Source organism: Ruditapes philippinarum, unplaced genomic scaffold, assembly GCF_026571515.1.
Source record: "Ruditapes philippinarum isolate M1 unplaced genomic scaffold, ASM2657151v2 ctg1085_1_1_1_1, whole genome shotgun sequence".
Classification (NCBI taxonomy): domain Eukaryota; kingdom Metazoa; phylum Mollusca; class Bivalvia; order Venerida; family Veneridae; genus Ruditapes; species Ruditapes philippinarum.
In genome coordinates, this window is record NW_026857392.1 from 140,779 (window position 1) to 160,561 (window position 19,783).

At 32.3% G+C, this 19,783-nt stretch overlaps 1 protein-coding gene across 1 annotated transcript; it reads left to right on the forward strand.

Moving 5' to 3' along the window:
• Window positions 1–291: 291 nt before the first annotated feature.
• On the forward strand, window positions 292–19,294 carry LOC132749588 (protein WWC2-like). Its single transcript, XM_060739408.1, has 22 exons — window positions 292–487; window positions 1,242–1,351; window positions 1,864–1,958; window positions 2,455–2,563; window positions 3,098–3,257; window positions 3,472–3,601; window positions 4,019–4,144; window positions 4,530–4,681; window positions 5,243–5,407; window positions 5,971–6,060; window positions 6,823–7,794; window positions 8,528–8,593; window positions 9,119–9,205; window positions 9,745–9,928; window positions 10,446–10,676; window positions 12,299–12,565; window positions 12,835–12,930; window positions 13,286–13,448; window positions 13,833–13,906; window positions 14,390–14,422; window positions 16,196–16,323; window positions 19,024–19,294. The coding sequence occupies exons 1-22, from the start codon at window positions 360–362 to the stop codon at window positions 19,148–19,150; spliced, it is 3,693 nt and encodes a 1,230-aa protein (XP_060595391.1). The 5' UTR covers window positions 292–359; the 3' UTR covers window positions 19,151–19,294.
• The last annotated feature ends 489 nt before the right edge of the window (window positions 19,295–19,783 follow it).

Below are 19,783 nucleotides of genomic sequence, written 5' to 3' on the forward strand. Positions count from 1 at the left end.
CAAATAAAAAGACCCTTTACATACGTATGTGTTAAAGTTAACAATTAAATGTACAATAAATAAATGTTTTATTGTATACATGATAGGCCTACATATATATCAAAGGAAATATCATGTTATGATAACAACGATATACAGTCTAATTGTTGTTTTTTAAATTTAAAAACTATCGTAATAACATTTGTATGAGGCAAATTATATACTGAACTGTAGCCAGTCTAAATTTGTACCAATTGCCAGTCTACACATTCCATTGCAATTTTAGGACATTTTGATTGGCCACAATTCAGAATCTCCTATGACGTCATGCATATTAATGAATCAAAATGGAGTCGCACAACAAAAAATTCTCATGAAATATGCCAAGAAGGAAAAATGGGGAAATTCCCCTACCGGAAGGCTGGGAAGAGGGTCGGGATTTTGATGGAAAAGTGTTTTATATAAATCACCAAACGCAACAAACCACCTGGATTGATCCACGAGACCGGTAAGTTGAAAAGTTTGCCAGCGAAATGTCGGTCACAACAAGAAAACAGAGCCGACCTCGAAATGTTTGAGATTTTTAATGCTTTAGCAGCTTGATTATGCATTGTTACTTTAAACAATGTGTGATATTTATATTTTAAACAACATTGCATTGAATTTACATGGTTAAATGTTATATAATGGTAGATAATACGATGGAATGTGAACAATTTTGTCATGGTCGTTCGTGTCAAGGGAAGTAACTCTTACTTGATTATCTTTGGGTCAAAATTTTTTGAATAACAAGTCATGAAGATTTTATACTAAAACGTTTAAAATGAAGATATGATCGTGTTTTACGTACACTAAAGGAGTTTGACATGATTCAGAGATAGCAGAAGAACATGTAAGCCTAAGGGGCACAGACGTTCATTTTATCATTATGCCCTCATTTTGATTGTCATCTGTTGAGACAGTTACCAAATAGTTTAGCCGTGTATTGTTGAAAACAAGATTATGAATGTGCAGTCACAGACTTTTGTCAGCATAGGCAGTTGTCAACCTTAACACTTACACAGAACATGCTGCGTAAATGTTAGGCCTCACCTTTCAAGTTGTTGTGACACTGTGATATTGTTTTTATTATTCACTCACTCATCATATTTGAAGATGACAATGCTGAATACCAAATTTGAATTTTGATAGCTTTGTAAATTGCATTCAGTGTAAACTTAAAGAATTTAGTTTGAATGTATAACAATCATTCTTGTTTTCAGATATACAAAACCACAAACATTCTCAGACTGTGTTGGTGATGAGTTACCCTATGGCTGGGAGGAAGTTTATGACCCACAGATTGGTGTTTACTATGTAGATCATACTAATCGTAAGTTTGATATTTTTTGCAAATTTTAAAATCGTTTCTTTTAAATTTATTTAGTATCTTAGTGTTAATCTGAGGTTACTGTAATATAAATTTATTGAATGTGTGTAAACCTCATTTAGGGTCCTAGACAAACACTTAAAAGTTGTGTTAATTAACTGTTGTTACCCAGATGTCATCACCAGTAATAACATCAGTGTATTTTGTTGAGTCAAAAAACGTCTCTTGCCTTGCCAGTGATGGGATTTGAGCCTGAATTTCTTGATTAGGAACCCAATGCTATATCCTAACAGCACAATTGTTCAGTATTGACACTTATTTTTCAAACTCCAGGATTTGTTAATTTGTATGAAAAATTTGTTACACATTAATAATTACAACGCTCCATTGCAAAGTCATTGAAGTAAAAATTGAAGAATATTTCATTTCAACACAATCAAATAAAAGCTTGAAATATAAGTAATATATTTTTTCTGTTTTTCACATACATATTTATGTACTTCTACACTTTCCAGAGACAAATCAGTTAGAAGACCCTCGTCAGCAATGGAGGACAGAGCAGGAGGTGATGCTGAAGGATTATCTAGTTACAGCCAAAGATGATCTGGATGTATGTAAAACTTTCATTAGTGATCAAAGTTATTATATGTAAACCATTTTTACATGTTGAAAGTGAAGGTCATGGTACAAAATCAAAGAATCATGTACCTTCCTGAAAGTATATGATTTTAATTTTTAACAAATAAAAAAAATGTGAATTTGCAATACAGTTGCATCAAAACAAAATTAAAGTTTATTTAAAAATGGTATACATAAATTTTGGTTATATTGTATATATACAATGGAAGAAAATAGTGGAACAGAACTCACTGCTTGACTGAATTCAAGATGCTAGTCTCTAAATATTGAATTTGATTTAGTTTAGTAAGTTGTGAAAGAAGCAAACATATGACAGGCCTTTGATAAGAGAGAGGGATAAAAAAAACTGTGATTTTAAAAGAAACAAAAAGAAAATTATTAGTATAAACTATTAAAACCCTGTATTATTGTTTGTTTGTGCAATGCTTAATCAAAAAAAAAATTGTGTTTTTAAATACATATAAAAGGCAAAGAAGGAGATATACACAGTAAAGGAACAGCGCCTCCAGCTAGCCCAGGATGAGTACCAGCATCTACATGACACTTTGACAGGATGGAAATCTTCCAGAACCAGTTGTGAGTTCAAGTTTTTCATGTTATTTCTGTATACCGCCTCCGTGGTCTAGGGGTTAGGGTCGATGACTTCTAATCCAGTTACCTCTCTGGGGTGGGTTCGGTCCCCGGGAAATGTTTTGGTAGTTTAGCATGAAGGACGGTAGTCTAGTACTGGTGTAACTCTCCAGGAACGATGGTTAGGAAACTACCCGCCTATATGACTGAAATACTGTTGGGAAAAGGCGTAAAATGAATCAAATAAACAAACATGTGTGATATAAAGCTAAATATTTATAGGATTTTTGTTTATCTCTTGGAAAGATATAAACTTTAACAGAAAAGATGTTTTAATGTTGACCAAAGTAAGAAAGCAACTTGTTTCATTTTCCATTAATAAAGAGGAAGATATGATGATGAAATATACCACTAAGATTAAACTACTTCAGAATAGTCAGCACAAAGTATTTTTAGTTACATGAAACATGATACCAGATGTTTAAATTGTTTGAGGTAATGAGCTTTGAAATAGAAATAATTTACGATCTATAATTGCAGTGAATTCCAACTCAAGTGTTGGGAGTACAAAGTATGATCCTGACCTGTTGAAGGCAGATGTGAACTTGGCACGTAAGCGTGTAGACCGACTCAGACATGAGCTTGCTCAAATACATGCAGAGATGCAGTACAAACAGAAAGGTCTTGATACCCTTGCCATGTAAGTTTATCTTGTTTAGAAAAATCCATTTCATACATTCCTAAAAGTTCCTAAAAATGACAGCTGCTTTCTTTAGATAAAAATTGCAATTAAAACGTTATGTTATATTTCTTTAATTCATGTAAGATACCCACCAACTTTTCTCTTTTTTTGAATCATTAATTTACTTGATTTTAATGTTAGACATATTGACATGTTAATTCTAATATTTCAGGGTTGACCAGAAGTTGTCAGGTCAGGGGGCAGGGTATAATATTCAGGAGGCCAGGGTGATCATGGATGAAATGAGAACTATACAAACAAGTCTTCATTCCGGTGAAAGGGAAAGACTAGAACTTATGAAGGTTTGTGCTTAAGTAATACATATTGCCTGTTAGACTTTTACATTTTCATTGCATTATATAGGTGCATTGTAATTAATTGTCTGTATTTTAAAGGAAAAGCACCTGGTATTAGATTCAGGTGGTTTGAAGAATCATGACTAGTTCTAAAATTCTTTAAATTTAGAAAATAATATTTGTTATTTTGACAATATATTATTGTTTATATTGTAAATAAAAGTGAGCAAGCAATGTACTGTTAATAGTTTTGTTTGCCTTACTTTAAATCAAGTATGGTCTTATGATTTTGTATTGAACAACATACATTATGTTCAGGGAAGAAACAATATTTTCTCACAATTAAATTTTATGGAGAAAGAATTCAGTGCATATGCTTCATAAAGAATTAAGAAAATAAAATATAATACTTGAATGTTTCAGGCATTGGCAAGATTAAAGGAAGATTTTCTGAGAACAAAGATTGGAGGCTCCTCACCTGATGTCTCTACCCTGTCCTTGATACAGGAAAAATCTACAACTGCTTCTCAAACTGACCTCCGTGGAGAGGTATATTTTTTTCATTTTTATATGATTTTTACCAAAGAATATTCTTGATTTGGAAATTGGTGATTGTTTATTAATGGTGAAAGTTTGTTATCATTTTGCTAGGGGTAATCAAATTTAAGTGTTGAATTATAAAGTATACCATATAATTATGTAAAATTAATTAAGTTAAATTAAAGACTTTAACAAAATAGTGATAAAAAAACACTTTCTTTTGCAATCATATAGTCAAGATTACCACTATCAATAGCTTAAATCATTAAAATGCAATTTCCGAATCCAGATACTGAACCCCTAAAAAAATATTGATAATGAAGTTATGCAGCAAAGTTAACTTGATGGTAAATGAAATGTAGATTTAAATTTTACTTTTAACATATCATTACAGTTTGGTTTGACAAGTAGCCGGTACCTGGCAGAGATCACACGTCTTCGACTTCAGTATGATGAAGCTAAGCACCGGCTGTCCCAGCTCAAACATATGCTAGCTGATCTTGAGGATGACATGGTTCCTGGCCAGAATGAATCAGACAAAGACAGGTATGCTACTTCCTTCTGTGCTTAAGTTGCACCTAAACTGACATAAAGGGTTATTATCTGCATTGAACAAACAATGGCTCATTGACATTATCCTAAAACTGAAATTGTTGTTTTGAAATCTTTTTTTGTTTTGAAATCTATATCTGCTTTTTAAAAGAAACAGATTTACTGTAAATATGGATTGAAATTTGTTAACTTACTACAGCATTTTCCTTAATAACCTCCCTACATTAATACAAGATTCATATAAATCTAATAAGTATTATTTTGTTTGATTGGTCAGATTGTTTAAATAGACTTTCTTTGTATTGATATTTATTTTACTGTATAGATTGTGAGCTACTATTTTTACATATTATCTATTTCATGCTTCTCTTTAGCCTTAATGATGCCATATAAACCGTTGACATTTTGATCATAGATTACATAGCAATGTGAAAAGTTGTTAGTTAATTGTGGAAAGTTCATGCTGTTTTAAATTTTTATCGTAGTGTATAACATTATATAATGGATATAATAAAATTTTGGTGTTATTATCTATAATATGTTTTTATATTCCAGACTTCTTCTTGTACAAGAGAAGGAGCAGTTGTTACGAGAATTACGTAGTATTGACCCGAAAGGTCGCTCTCCCGAGGAAATAGAAAATGTGAACTTACGTATTCAACAACTTGGAGTAGACCTTAATCATGCCAAAGAAATCTCAAATAAACAAATTGCTGAAAGGTAATTTTCTTAAATTCTTTGTATAACAATTATATACAGTTTAATTGTATTTAGTTAAAATTTTAGAAATTTTCAACATAATTTAATGCTGAAATGTAAAAATATTTTTGGGGCATCCATGGCCCAGTGGTTAAGATTGTTGATTTCATGTGAGGAAGCTATCCAGCAAGCTTATGGAATGTCTGTGGTTCTATTCAGGCACCTTCTTGTGCCTGAAATAAAGCACAAAGGGCACTTGAGGTCTTCACCAGTAAACACATGTTTTAAGTATACATGTACTTGTGTTTCTTAGTTATGCTTAAGTTTGTAAATAAACCCTAGATATACAATAGGTATCTTCTTATTTTCAGCTGAAGGGATTTAAGATTTTATATCAACATCTTTAATGTTGTGCATTCTGTTTTAAGTATTTATGTTTAGAATGTACAATCTTTGGCTCTGCAAAAATGTATGTTTTAACTGTTTTTGTGGCTTTGAACATTGGATTAATTGATGCAAATTCCTTGTGCTGTCTAAAGTTTGGTATTTTATTGAAATGATAATTATTTGAATTTTATTCGCAGGCTTAAACACCAGGAAAGAAAAACTGAAATATTAAAAGATTTAGCTGAAACTACTAAAAGAACTACTATGCTGGAATCTCAACTTAAAAGGTAAATTGATTAGGAATAATATACTTGACCAGTTATCAGTTACATGAAGTTTGTTTAAATGTGTCTGTGAGGGGCGTCCATGGCAGGATGGTAAAGGTTGTTGACTTCAAACCACTGGGCCCTCACCGCTGTGTGTTGTAGTCCCGACAGGGACTTTGAATTCTTTCATGTGAAAAGGTATCCAGCTAGCTAACAGAATGCCAGTGGTTCTATTCGGGTGTGTGTTTGTGCCTGAATTAATGTACGGATAGGCACCTGAGGTCTTCCTCCACCAGTTAAGCTTGAAAGTAGCCATATGACCTATACTGTGTTGGTGTGACTTAAAACTCAACCATTAAAAAAATGTTTCTGAAGCAGGAACTAAGACATCTTAACTCTTAGTCTGCAAGTGGGCAGTGACAACTGAATCTACCCATGCAACCAGTGCAGACCAAGATCAGCCTTTAGTTTTGTATGCACTCTGGCTATTCAATCTGTATATCTTATAAAAAAAATTCACCATGAAAGATAACTGCTTTTGTCAAGATTGAAAAATGGACAAGTTAATTTATAATACTTAGCCAGGCGAGGGTAAAAAATCGTAATGCTTCACTCTGAAAAAAAAATATTTTGTAACCCTGTTTACTCATGCAGTTTTCTTTATATTATCTTTTCTGTAAAATTTGCAATATATATGTTGAAATGTTTTGTAAAATCTTGCAAAAGCAGTTTATATTTTCTATTGTATTTCACAGATGTATAATTAATATTTCTCTTTTACAGTATGTCAATGAGTACACTATCTATATCATCAGGCTCAAGTCTGGGTAGTTTAGGCTCACTGGGCTCTTTGTCAGAAAGCAGTAGAGGGTCTCTACAATCTCTCAGTATGACAGATTTGTACGGAGCGCCTAGCTCTAGTGGTACAAATCTGCAGGACCTACATCGAAGGGTAGAAAAACTGTTACAGGGACATAGTTCTAGTATATCTCCGATACACGAGAACCCTGTTGTTTCGGTAGCACCGGACATTATGGCTGCTGCCACCGGAGGATATTTACAAAGTGTGCTAGGCCATAGTAATCAGGATCTTACTTCGAGTTTAACATCAAATGTGCCAAGTGCAAGTGTTAGTGTACATATACCAACATCGTTAGTACATGCTTCCCCTCATTCTTCATTAACGTCGTTATCACCGCCAGTGTCACCATATGACATTAAACCATTTCCGTCGTACGAAGCTGGTCCACCGCCAACATACACTCAGCACATGAACATTGGTGTGCCAAATGTTTCAAAACCTCCACCCCCTTATGTCCCCCAGGGACGCTTTGCCCCAACCCCTCCATTTAACAGCAGTGTAAATAATGCAAACATCACCCCTTATGTACCTCAAGTCAACGGCAACCAATCAAAAGCGGCATTAGAAGCTTCATTTATGCCGACTCACTCAAAAACAGATACATCAAGCATAGTTGGCCAAATGAGCTTGAACTCTGGATTCGCAGGAGCACATTCTCATGGATTAGAAACTAGTTTAAACTCTGATCATGTGTTAAATAGCAATATTTCAAAACGGATGCAGTATCCGGAAAATTTGGACGTTTCTTCAAACCCACCTCTTAGTCCAATCAGTGAAAGTAGTTCCGGTGTGGGTAATAATTTATCTGGAGGAAATACTCGTAGTGTGTCAGCAGCGGTTAGTGATGAATCTGTAGCTGGAGACAGTGGTGTGTTTGAAGCTGTTGTGAAAAGGTATGTTTAGTGTCAGGATTGTCATTATTCAGCTGTTGGCCATAATTACTTTCTTGGATGCATTTTAGGTTGATTAAACAAAAATTAAAACAGTCTGTCAAAGAAAATTTTTAAGGACAACACTGTGTGTATAAAATAATAAAAATGATATTATACGTGATATCCATTCATGCAATCATTGAATTGGATGTATAAGGGAACTTACGGTTTCAGGAAAAAGTTAATATCATTTTCTGTATTGATTTTACTTGAAAGAAGATACATGTATGAACAGTTGTTAAGGATTTTAATCATTTTGTTAAATAAAAATAGAATTGAAACTTTGAAAAATTGTTTGGACATGTTAAATTGTTGACAAGGGAATCAATTTAGTCTAAGGAACTTAAAATCCAAAGAAATAAGATTCAAAATTGTGCAGAAATTGTCTTTAATATGTAGCTTACAGGATAGAAAGACAGATATGGTAATCAATTTAGATAATAGTAGTGAATTCTGTATTTTTTGTACCTGACGCATGTAATGTATCCGTTCCATTGTAAATGTGTAATTTCATTTATTTTACTACTTATATTATATTAAATGTTTTTATTAACCCAGTTTGAGACTCAATCTGAAGCATGTAGCTTTGATAGTATACAGAGGCTGAGCTTGACAAATCCCATCATGAATTGTACATTTATATTAATTCATTTCAAGAATTATATTTACATCATATTTGTTATATATATTACAGGGATCACATGTTGGATGAGGTTCTAGAGATGGGGATGGAGAGTGCTCAAATACAAATTAAATTGAAGTAAGTCTCTATTCTCTTACAATAATCTTGCTTTATTTCATTGAAATCATTAGAATATCCAGTCATTTTTCCCCATGATTTGAAAGAAGTAACTAGGGCTGTGCCTGATAATAAAAATAAATCACCTTTTGTTGCCAGTGTAATTGCCATATCAGTCTGCATGTCTGTTGAGTATGAGTCAGCTCTTTTAACTTTATATACTGTATAAATGGATATTTTCAGTGTATCAAAAAGTTGGCAAATTTAAAATTCCAGACATTTTGTGTTTGAAGAAATTTAGTGAATTGTGCAAGGGTAGCTTAAATGATAGGTTTTGTGATAATTATGTTGGAGGAAATTTTTGCAATTTTCATCAATTTGCAAAATACACCAAAATTTTGTGTTGCTAACTTAACAAATTATATGGTTCATTATGAATATGTTATAGAAATGTTACAGTTAACCGGCACATATATATTATATTTTTGAAACTCTGTTATGATACGAATATACAATGTTTGAATAAAAAAATTCTGAATGTTTAAGATATGACACCTCTGAGAGTCTACTTAATGTTGGTATAGAACAAGCTCGGAATCTTGCAGCATTACAGTTCCCAGAATCCTCCAAAGTGTAAGTTCATATCCACATTTATTGTTATAAATTGCTCATAAATTCATGAATAAAATGAAATTTTGCTCAATACAGTATAGTAGAATGGAAAATTTATAGTTGATGTTAAGCATTAATAAACAATGTAAACAATAAAAGGATCTACTCCAAAAAAAAAAAAAAAAACAGTCAAGACAACTGTAGGAATGTTTATATGACATGATGGTGCCTTCCAATTTTGTCTTCTTCATTTGTTATGATATGTGAACTTCAGTTGTTAAAGTGTAACATCTTTTAGAATTAAATTTACGCTAGGGACTTATTTGGAATAGTTTAAAATGATTTGACTATTTCTCTTGAATACACTATCCTTCTTATATATTTATGATTGAAGATTGCCAATTTCTAAATCTATAAATCAAACATTCAGATACATGTAATTTTTGTATGTAAAATGTTCTGTTGAAAATGATGACAATCAGTATTATTCATAAAGATATTTTGAATTAAATCATTAATGTACACTACCTTGATAGTTCATGTACTGTGTATTAAACCAGGTGTATAAAGGCAGCATTACTACCTAACCCTGATATGTCCTGGGTGACTGAACCCTCCTGCGATCTAAAGAACCCGAAGTTTAGTGAACTCTTCTGTATCAGCATTCCACAACGTATTTTATTCACCAAGACCCTCCAAGTGAACATCTGGTGTCTTCAAGACAATCAGCCTGATGAATGTTTTGTAAGTTTGTCTTTTTCATAAGTGTCATACTCTTCTTTAGCAATTCTTAATTAGATAATAATGAATGTATTAATATTCAACTCAAATTTTGAAAAAAAATATTGAATAACTTATTCATTTGTCTAACCGACAAGTACTTTGAATTCTTTCATGTGAGGAAGCTATCCAGCAACCTTAGGGAATGTCAATGAGTCTACTCAGGTGGCCGTTAGTGTCTGATATAATGCACAGAAGGACACCTGAGATCTTCCTCCACCTGTTAAGCTGGACTTGTCGCCACATGACCTATACTGTCTCGGTGTGATGTAAAATCCAATCAAACAAACAAACAGTCACACCAACAGGAAAGTCCTTAAGCCACTGTCCAAATATCAATGAATTATTATAATCAATATGCCATGGTTTATATATAGAAGAATATTTGAGCCATATTTTCTGGAAACAGTGTCCAGAGGGCCAAAAGCAAATGTTTTTTATTTTATTATCATTAAACCTTTGTTTTCAATGTATATTTCAGGGTTGTGCATCTGTAAGTCTTGCAGACTTTGATCCAAAGGATGTGATATCAATTAGATGGTATAATGTTCTTAGCTTTAAATTTATGCAACCTGACACGAATACGATGCAATCAAATACCGCAGTGCCTAGTAAAAAATCGTCGTCCAGTAGTGCTGATACCATGGGAGAAAATGTAACTATCACTTACAGCCAGACAGAAACTGTGACCCACTCTGAGACTACACAAATTGTAAGTTAACATTTTGTTATGTATGTAAAATTTTCATTTTGTTTATAACTAGCAGAGAAAATTATATTTTTCTATGGTATTATATCAATAAGGTTTTCCTGTAAAGCATTTTATCGTATGAATTTTGTTAGAAATTGTCCATTTAAAGTGACATTATGCCCATACAAGGGTATAAATGAGTGAACAGGTGAAAGTCAAAATAAGTTTTCATTTTGCCATAATTCCTTTTAATATAAAAAGTTATTTCACAATAACAATAAAAAAAACGGACTGATCCAAGCGAATTTTTCATAAACATCCATTAGAATTTACCTGTAACATTCAGTTCATAAAATGAGTGGGGCAGTCTCTTTATAGTTTAGGCAGATTTAAATTATATCCTAAACATTTTCCAATATGAACTGTTGGTCAATCACTGTTAAACTTATAAAACAGTCAATCTTTTGAAATATATAGCCAGTTTAACTCAACCTGACTTTGAGAATATGAGCATAATGTCACTTTAAATATGGTAGTTCTACCTTTTCTTATGTTAAACTCCCTGTTGGAATATGTATTAATATTATACAACACTATAGAGCTCAGGTTTGTAGGCTGTTTGACTTTTTATTGATGAAATAGGCAAACTATTACTGCCTTTAGGATTCGAGACAGCAAAGTAAGGATTAAAATATTAAATATTTTGCTAATCATTAAAGGGGTGAAAGGCTAAATGATATGTCTTTAAATTTTAAAATTTTAAGAAGGGAATCTTCATTGAGCAGTGCAGAGGTTACAAGATTTGTTGGAGGCTTCACAGCAAAGATGAGAGACCAGGGGAAAGAACACTACAATTCACCCAGTGGTTTCAATTAAAAGAAAAAAGAAGTGACAGTCAACGTCATCTCTTCGCAACTTCAACGTTGCACGGAACCAAGGGATCCCGATACATTGATTGAGCTGCTTATGAACACTCAAAAACTAAGTTCTGATTTTAATATTTTGGTCGCCGGGACGGAAAATAGAAAATATGATTGATTTGGTATAAATGTTCTTTGTTAAATTATTTCAAAAAAGCTACTGAAAATAATGACAGGGCTCTTTTGCTGGATGGGTCGGGAATGCAATTTTGCTATTTGTTTAATTTTTAAAATTTAAAAATTTTCAAAAAATTAAATAAAAAATTTCCCCAAGTTTCAAATGCAATGCAAATATTATTAAACTAAAAAATAAGCGAGTTTCCCCAAAGTTGAAAAAAAAACCCACTTTTAATCTTTTAGTTTTATAAAACAAGGGTCGGGCCTAAAAAATCATCTTTTGATCCGAGGGTAGAGTTTTTTTATTAAAAACCAGTCCAAAATTATGGGCCCAAGGGAAATTTTGGCCACCTTTCTCGGGTCCCCATTACACCTTGGGGAAATTTAAAAAATAAAAAAATTTTTCCGCTAAAGGGAAAAGTGTCAGAATTCCGGGATTGACTCGAGCCTGGGAACTTTTTGATCCCCAAAGTCCCATGCCCTTATCAATACCACTGTACCCTTTTGGGAAATTTAGCTATCCAAAAATTTTAAGTTTATGAAGTATTTAACATAAATTTATGGCAGGTGACTTTCTGAAACTGTAACATGCTTTACTGTTTACAGGACTACAATGGTTTGGACATGGTAGAAGATGTTATAAGAGGGTTTGAGAAGACATTAGAGGGTATTTGTTCCAGTGAAGGATCAACTGATCAAGATGATCCTTCACGTACAGAGACCTGCGACAAGGAAACAAACACACTAAATGTACGACAGCAAGCCGCAGAGTCAGGTCATAGGTTACAGAGCTCTGAAGGTCGTAACAGTGGAATTAGAAGGTCACAGACGTTCTCTCCAGCGTGTGGACCAGGGGCTCAGTATATATGCAAGGTATGTATGGAGTTAGTCCTGTGAAAGACAGTCTCTTACATAGTCTATTGCATTCATTTAAGATCTCATTCATTCAGTTCATGATGAGGCTGTAAGAAAAATTGAAAGAATGATTCGTCTGATAAGGTAGCCTTTTTCATTGACATTGCTTGCACTATACTTACAGTTACTTACACTATACACTATCTCATTATTGCATGCCTTCTTGTTTCCTTGTGAATTAAACTCATTTACTGGCTGTTTAAACTGATTTTATTTTTCTATTGCAGTTAAACAGAAGTGACAGTGATAGTTCTATGCCTTTATATAAAAGAGGTCCTTTCCAGAGAAATTCTCTACAAAGAAGAAGTTTGAGATGGAAAAGGGTGTGTAAAATAATGTAATAAAAATGATGGAACAAAATAAACTGTTATTTGATCATAAATTGATCTTTTCATGAAACCAAGAATATTAGTGCCCCACAAATAATGATGATTTTGCAATAGTCCAACATGATCAAGTCTGTATTAATCAATATTTAAGTTGTATTCATCAATATTTTAAGTTGTTTTAATCAATCTTTAAGTCTTTGAAACTGAAAGTTCACTCATAAATTGCAAGTCTTGAAACATTTCTCTGTGCTGTATTTTAATCTTTTCTCTTCAATTTTGCATCTTTTCTCTTTTAAAAACTGATAAGCTCTTCAAGTTTACTAAAGCAATTGTTGACCGATATTTACAGACACCAAGCAGTGTAGGTTTAAGGGGAGGTAAGGTTGTGACTCGTACATCGTTAGATATGGAGCTGGATCTCCAGGCATCGCAGACACGGCTGTTACACCTTAATGATGAAAATTCACGACTCAGAGAACTCACAAAGAAAATCGAAGAAGCCAAAGCTAGAGGTACTCTAATGTGAATAGTATTTTTGCACAAAAGAATTTACTCTTTAAGATTAAGTTTCTGTAGCTTATTTCAAAAACATGAAAAAATAAATTATTTTATTCGTTTGTATAGTCATTTTGTCTATTCATGTAATCATGTTATCTAAGGTTTGCTGACCATGTGGGTTCAGAGCCTGTCAGGGGCAAGCTATTATTTCTTGAGCAAGAAACATTACACTTATTGCTTAGTACTGGTTGCTTCTAAGAACTGATTCAAGAGTGTTTCAGTAAGCTTATAGTTCCCAAGACAGTCAAACTAAAATGAATTTGTATAAACTAAAGGCCTTTTGAATTTTTAAGAAGTTGATAATGCGAAAAATAATCTGTTGGTTTTTTTATGTACAGGAGAGACTGAACTTCCAGCATGGCTGTCAGATGATGAACACTTTCAAAGTTTGCTGAGTGAAGCTGATAAAATGGTATGTTTATTTTAAATCTAAGAGACATAGTTATACTTCAATAAATAGTAGTTTTCTGTCCATTTTTCTGATTCTTCTTTTGCTGAATATCTGAACTATAAAATAAGTTGTTATACCATGGAAAAAAGTCTTGATCTATTTAGGAAAATTCCTGATGATATAAGTTAAGTTTTATCAAGGATTTTATACATAAAGATACATGTAGGAGTCTTATCTTATATTACTGTTTAGGATCACTTAGTTATGACTGTATATGATTTTAAAGAGAGAAGTCTTATGAAGTAAATTTTTACTATTCAGAGATACAAACATTTTTATTACTATAATTACTTTTTAATCTATATAAATTCAGTTAAATTGTACATTTTAAAGTATCAGAATTAAAGGGAATTTTTTTCATTTAATTTTGAATAAAAAAATGTTGTATTTTCGTGTTATTACTTTCATTATTATATTAATGAATAACAAAACATGTTTTCATAGACATGGAAATTATTTCAAGAACATATACAGGAAGTAAGCAAAGCACGTAAACATAATCAGCATGGAGTATGGGTTACCCCCAGTGTCAAATGTTTCAATACCTGTGTCATATATAATCAAGCAATGTCAATGTATACTTTGTTTACAGAATGTATTCTTATAAATCAAATATGATAATTAAAGTTTTAAATTTAAAAAAAGCCGCATTTTTACCCTGTATTTTTCATTCGGTTTATATTTGGTTTGGGTTTTAAACTTACAATAAGCTAAAATAATAAAACATATGGAAAAACACCCTTTATGGTATTGTATGAAATCTTCCCCCTCTCATATTGCCTAAATTACAACTTACTCATCAAAAAAGAAAAGGGGAGAGTGACATTCCCAAACTTCTTCCATTTTTTAAACCCCTTTGTCGCTGTCATAAAGTCATTTACTCAACATTTGATCTTGAATCGTGTAGATTTGACTTTAAATCTAGCTGAATTATAGATCAACTGATAAACTCCTTTCAGGGCTTTCTTTCTACCTATAGCAGGGGCCATTTAAGGGCAACTTCCCCAAAGAAAGATTCTTTAAAATTGTGCAGTTTTCCTCAAAAAATGAATTTGCACCAAGTTTTTTTCTTCCTATTTTGCTTATCATAACATAATTCCTGATTAAGCCAAATTATGTTGTAAAGAAAACTTTACTCTTATTGTAACAGAGCTGCTAATTTAACAATAAATTCATATATACATGAGCATTACTAAATTGTTATACACTAACATATCTACTGTAGTAGCCTTTGTTTAAAGTGTGACTTTTTTGTGTAAAAAATATGTGCATAAAAGCATTACTGTGAGGCAAGAAAAATGTTTAAAGCTGAAAAGTTATTTATTTTAAGACTGTATTTTTGCTTAGAACAATATTTATGGATGAGCATGTACATAAACAAACTTGATATGCTGACAAAAACAAATAAATACTGATTTTTGACCAGTCTGAAGCATGATTATTGGCATGAATTTTTTTTTACCATACATTTGTATTGCATTTATGTGAATGTTAACATCTGCCTGCCAGACAAAGCATAGTATTTTTGTTCAGTTAGATTTTCTGTCCCCGATGTTGCATACTTCTGTACAAGAATAACAGAAAGAAAACTGCATGATTCATACACTAAGATGTATTTTTAGTAGAGATTTTTTAGTTTTTAGCCCCTTATAAAGGAGGCATAATAATAATTGCCCATCTGTCTGTCTGTCTGTCAATTTGTGCATGAGAATGTCTGAATTTTATTTAGCACTGCATTTGTTAAATTACACTCAATTTTTACTGGATTTATAATTGATCTTAAACCTGCTGGTATTAAATGATTATACCCATGTGACAAGTGCATAGTCTGCTTGCCACAATCAGCTGGCACAGCTGTACTGTCATGGTCTGATCCATTTCCTATTCTGTCAGTACATATGTTCGAGATTTCTCTTGAAAATGATTAATGGTACAACAGTCCATAATAAAAGGACAGGTCCATTTAAGATATTTAGCGTGATCAGAGTTAATATCAAAATTAGTCTATTGTATTCTTATTTATAAGATTTGAAAAATTATAATACACAAAGATATATTTTTAAGCAAACACAGAACCTGTAATAATGTTTCTGGTTTTTTTTGCAGAGAAGTTGGAATTAATGTAAATAAAGACTTCTTTTGTTTCAACTTATCAGTTAGTGTTGTCTAAAATTTTATGTTCAAATAAAAAAAAAATGTTCAATTAAAGTTGTAAATTTTTGTAATTTTAATTGTCTAATGTTCTTGCAGCGTCAACGTGAAGAAATGGGTCAGATGACCAAGCAAGAGAGACGTGCAGAACAGTTAATGAAGAGGGTAACACGAGATGTACATCGGTTAAAACGGAACCATCCTAATGCACTCACTACATCTTTCAGGTAAATAGTTTATTTTCCGGTGCACAATTATACCATGCATGTGAAAAGAATAATAATCAAAATTTATATATTGTTTCAGTGTAATATAAAAAGGTCATTATCAGATCAAATTCAATGGCATTATTTACTTTGTATGAATTTACTTTAGTTTGATTGTGTTGGAAGCTATACACGTATTGAAACATTCTCGAATCTGTTCCTGGAACAAACCAGTACTTAGAAATAAGTGTAAAGTTTCTTGCTCAAGGAAACAAACCCCGCTTGCCCAGACGGGGTTTTAAAACCCCCATGGCCCAGGGAAACCATGCCCCCCATCCAAAAATATTTAAATTTTCCCTTCCCCAAAATCCTGAAAACAAAAAAATTTTTGTTTTGAGCAGAAAAATATCCCCCAAAAAAAATCCCTGCGTCCCCGAATTTATGGGCTGCACGGTTTTTTTCAGGGGTTTTTAAATTTTTTTTTGAAATTTCCCTAAAAATGGCGAAGTCCATTTAAGATATTTAGCATGGCAAGGGTTAGATTCCTGTCCAAGTATGATATATCACTAAAGTTATCAAGTTTTGATTCTCTTTAAGAAGTAACTTTATCTAATGGAAAAAAAAGTGAAATAATTCTTACATTCACAAGTAGATGTTATCCGGAACTCAGCAAATGTGGCTTTTTCCCGAGCTAAACCCCGGCCTGGCAGTTTTTGTGAATTCTGTTTAGACTGTATGTATTTAATTCAGTTTTAATAATTCTGCCGATTTTCTTTGAAAAATTTTAAACAAATTATTGCTAACAGAATTGAAAGTGTTTGAATGTAAAGATTTGAATTTACAGAGGTTATCAAGATCCTATGGTAAATTGATTGGGTTTTTGAAATTTGGAAGTTTTTGTGGTGTGTAAATGATAGCTGATGAATTATTTAAAAATATGAATGTTACGGCTTGTTATGAAAGAAAAAATAAACATTATGTACAATGCTTTTGCTGTTTTGTGCATGATAAGATGGCATGAAAACATCTCTGAAATAACCAGAAGAAATTATTTACCCATTCATTATATGGTTGGCTTATTTATTTTAAGTTTTTGTCAACTTTTGATCCTAAAAATGCATTTAAAATTAGAGAAGCCCATTTCTTAATTTTTGTTTGCCAAAGGCAATCGCCATAGGGAAGTTTCATAATAATATTGATAGATATTTGCCTACAAGAAAATCAACAAAATGGACAAACAAAAATACACCATTTGAAAAATATATTTTTATATTCAAATAAAGTGATGGACCATTATACAGTTTCAGGTTATAACATCCTTCAGTCCTTCCCAAACAATTACCATTGATAATAATACGTTCATTCAAAGACTGTTATCTTAGATATATTGTATGTAGTTACATTTGATGAGCTCTACCTCTGGTTGTGACTAAGCTTGAATTGGCAACGTTCACCAAGGCTAAAAATAGATTAAATTTTTGATACATGTATTAACTGTATCAAAGCATCAAATCCATCCATTGATGTTTAATTGGCTTTATATGAACTATTTATATCAAATAGTTACATGTTAAATAAGAATGAAAGAAGTGCTATTATCTTATTTGTCAAATCATCATTTTAAAATTGTATTATTTAAAAAATCACGTTTTGACTCCAAAGTCTTCATCTGGTATCATTAAATACATAAGAAAATAGATACATAAGAAAATAATATGGTAGTCTAGACATTTAAAGATCACTAATGACAATAAACATTTTAAGGTTAATTCTATTGAAATGTTTGCTCTTTTGACTGGACATGTTTATATGTATGGTGTGTGAAACAATATGTGCTTTTTTTTCTTCTCTCCAGTACCCCCAATCAGTTTATATACTTGTGATACATGATTCTGTTGCAAAAAACATAACCTTGTGTATACCATATCTAGCATTGTTCCACTGCCTGATAAATTGTGATTTGTAGAAATAAATGAGCCGCGTCATGACAAAACCAACATAATGGGTTTGCGACCAGCATGGATCAAGACCAACCTGCGCATCTGCACAGTCTGATCAGGATCCATGCTGTTCGCTATCAGTTTCTCTACTTGTTATAGGGTTGGTAAGCGAACAGCATGGATCCTGATCAGACTGCGTGGATGTGCAGGCTGGTCTGGATGCATGCTGGTCGCAAACGCACTATGTTGGTTTTGTTGTGACGCGGCTCATTTGTGCAATTATTTTTCAAACCTTTGAACTAGATGAAAATGACAGTGTAATAGGTAATGACCATGTACATATTCAACTTTTAAAAAAATTCAATTCAATTCAAACATTTAATGCAATGAAGTAAATACATACTTACAGCAAATTACAAATGATAGAAAAATACATGTAAACATGCAAATTATCATCTATTTTGTATTCAAAGCTCATAATCATTTGCCTACATTGTAAACCAATTGCCAGGAAAGAACACAATGGGTCAGGGAGATGGGTGATGAGCTTCAGTTATAATGTTATTTGCATAGTTGAATTTATTCCATAGTTCATTTTAAAATTTGTGTTCATGTACATTTGTATATATAAAGTTTTAATGAGATTGTGTAGGCATTTAAAAGGTAAAATATCATTGGCTTAATCCAGAGTTTACTGGAGACAAACTTACTTTACTTTGATTTATTGATTAAATGAAATAATTTTTCTTACATCACCACAAATTATTCTATGTGTTTCCAGGGAGAAGTTGGCCTACATTACAACAGTGAATATGCAGGTCCCGGTAATACCTTCAGATGGAAACCAATCTGAGGACAGCAAAGTCCAGGAACTACTCAAAGATGGCCGTGTTGGACATGAGGTGTGAGTAGTCAGGGGAGACTACTGTGGAAGTTACTCATTATTTACATAAAGGGACACTACTCTTGATGAATAAACCATAAGGGAGATAATTCATAAAGTGAAATGAGTTCTGGTCTGGAGTTGAATATACAAATGTATAGAATGTCAACAACAAAAAATCTGGATGGAGAATGGAACTTATGGTGAAGTCTAACATTAGAGGAGACTGTTAAACAAAATGGTGGGAGACAATAAACATGTAGTATTTACTCGAATCAGTATCACTTGAATAAGTGAACTTACTTTTTATAGCAGTTTAAAGAATGCACAGTATCAACAGACTATATGTATAGTGGGGAAATCTTATGAGATTTGTATTTATTGCAAATATGTGATGGAATATTACGAAAAACTATTAAGTGAAACATTCCTGCTTGAAAAACTGGGAACTTTTGTTAAGTTGGATCTATTGTTAGATTAGAGTTAGCAAGCATTTTTGATTGGTTGTCTTCCAAGGATTTGATTCCCATTCTTACTATTAAAATTGTGAACTCCTACGATTTAATATATATGTTACTAGATTTCAGATTGAATGTCTTGTTTAAGTTGTTTTGCATGTTATGATTTGAACAGGGAGTTTGTTTATGTTATGAAAAAA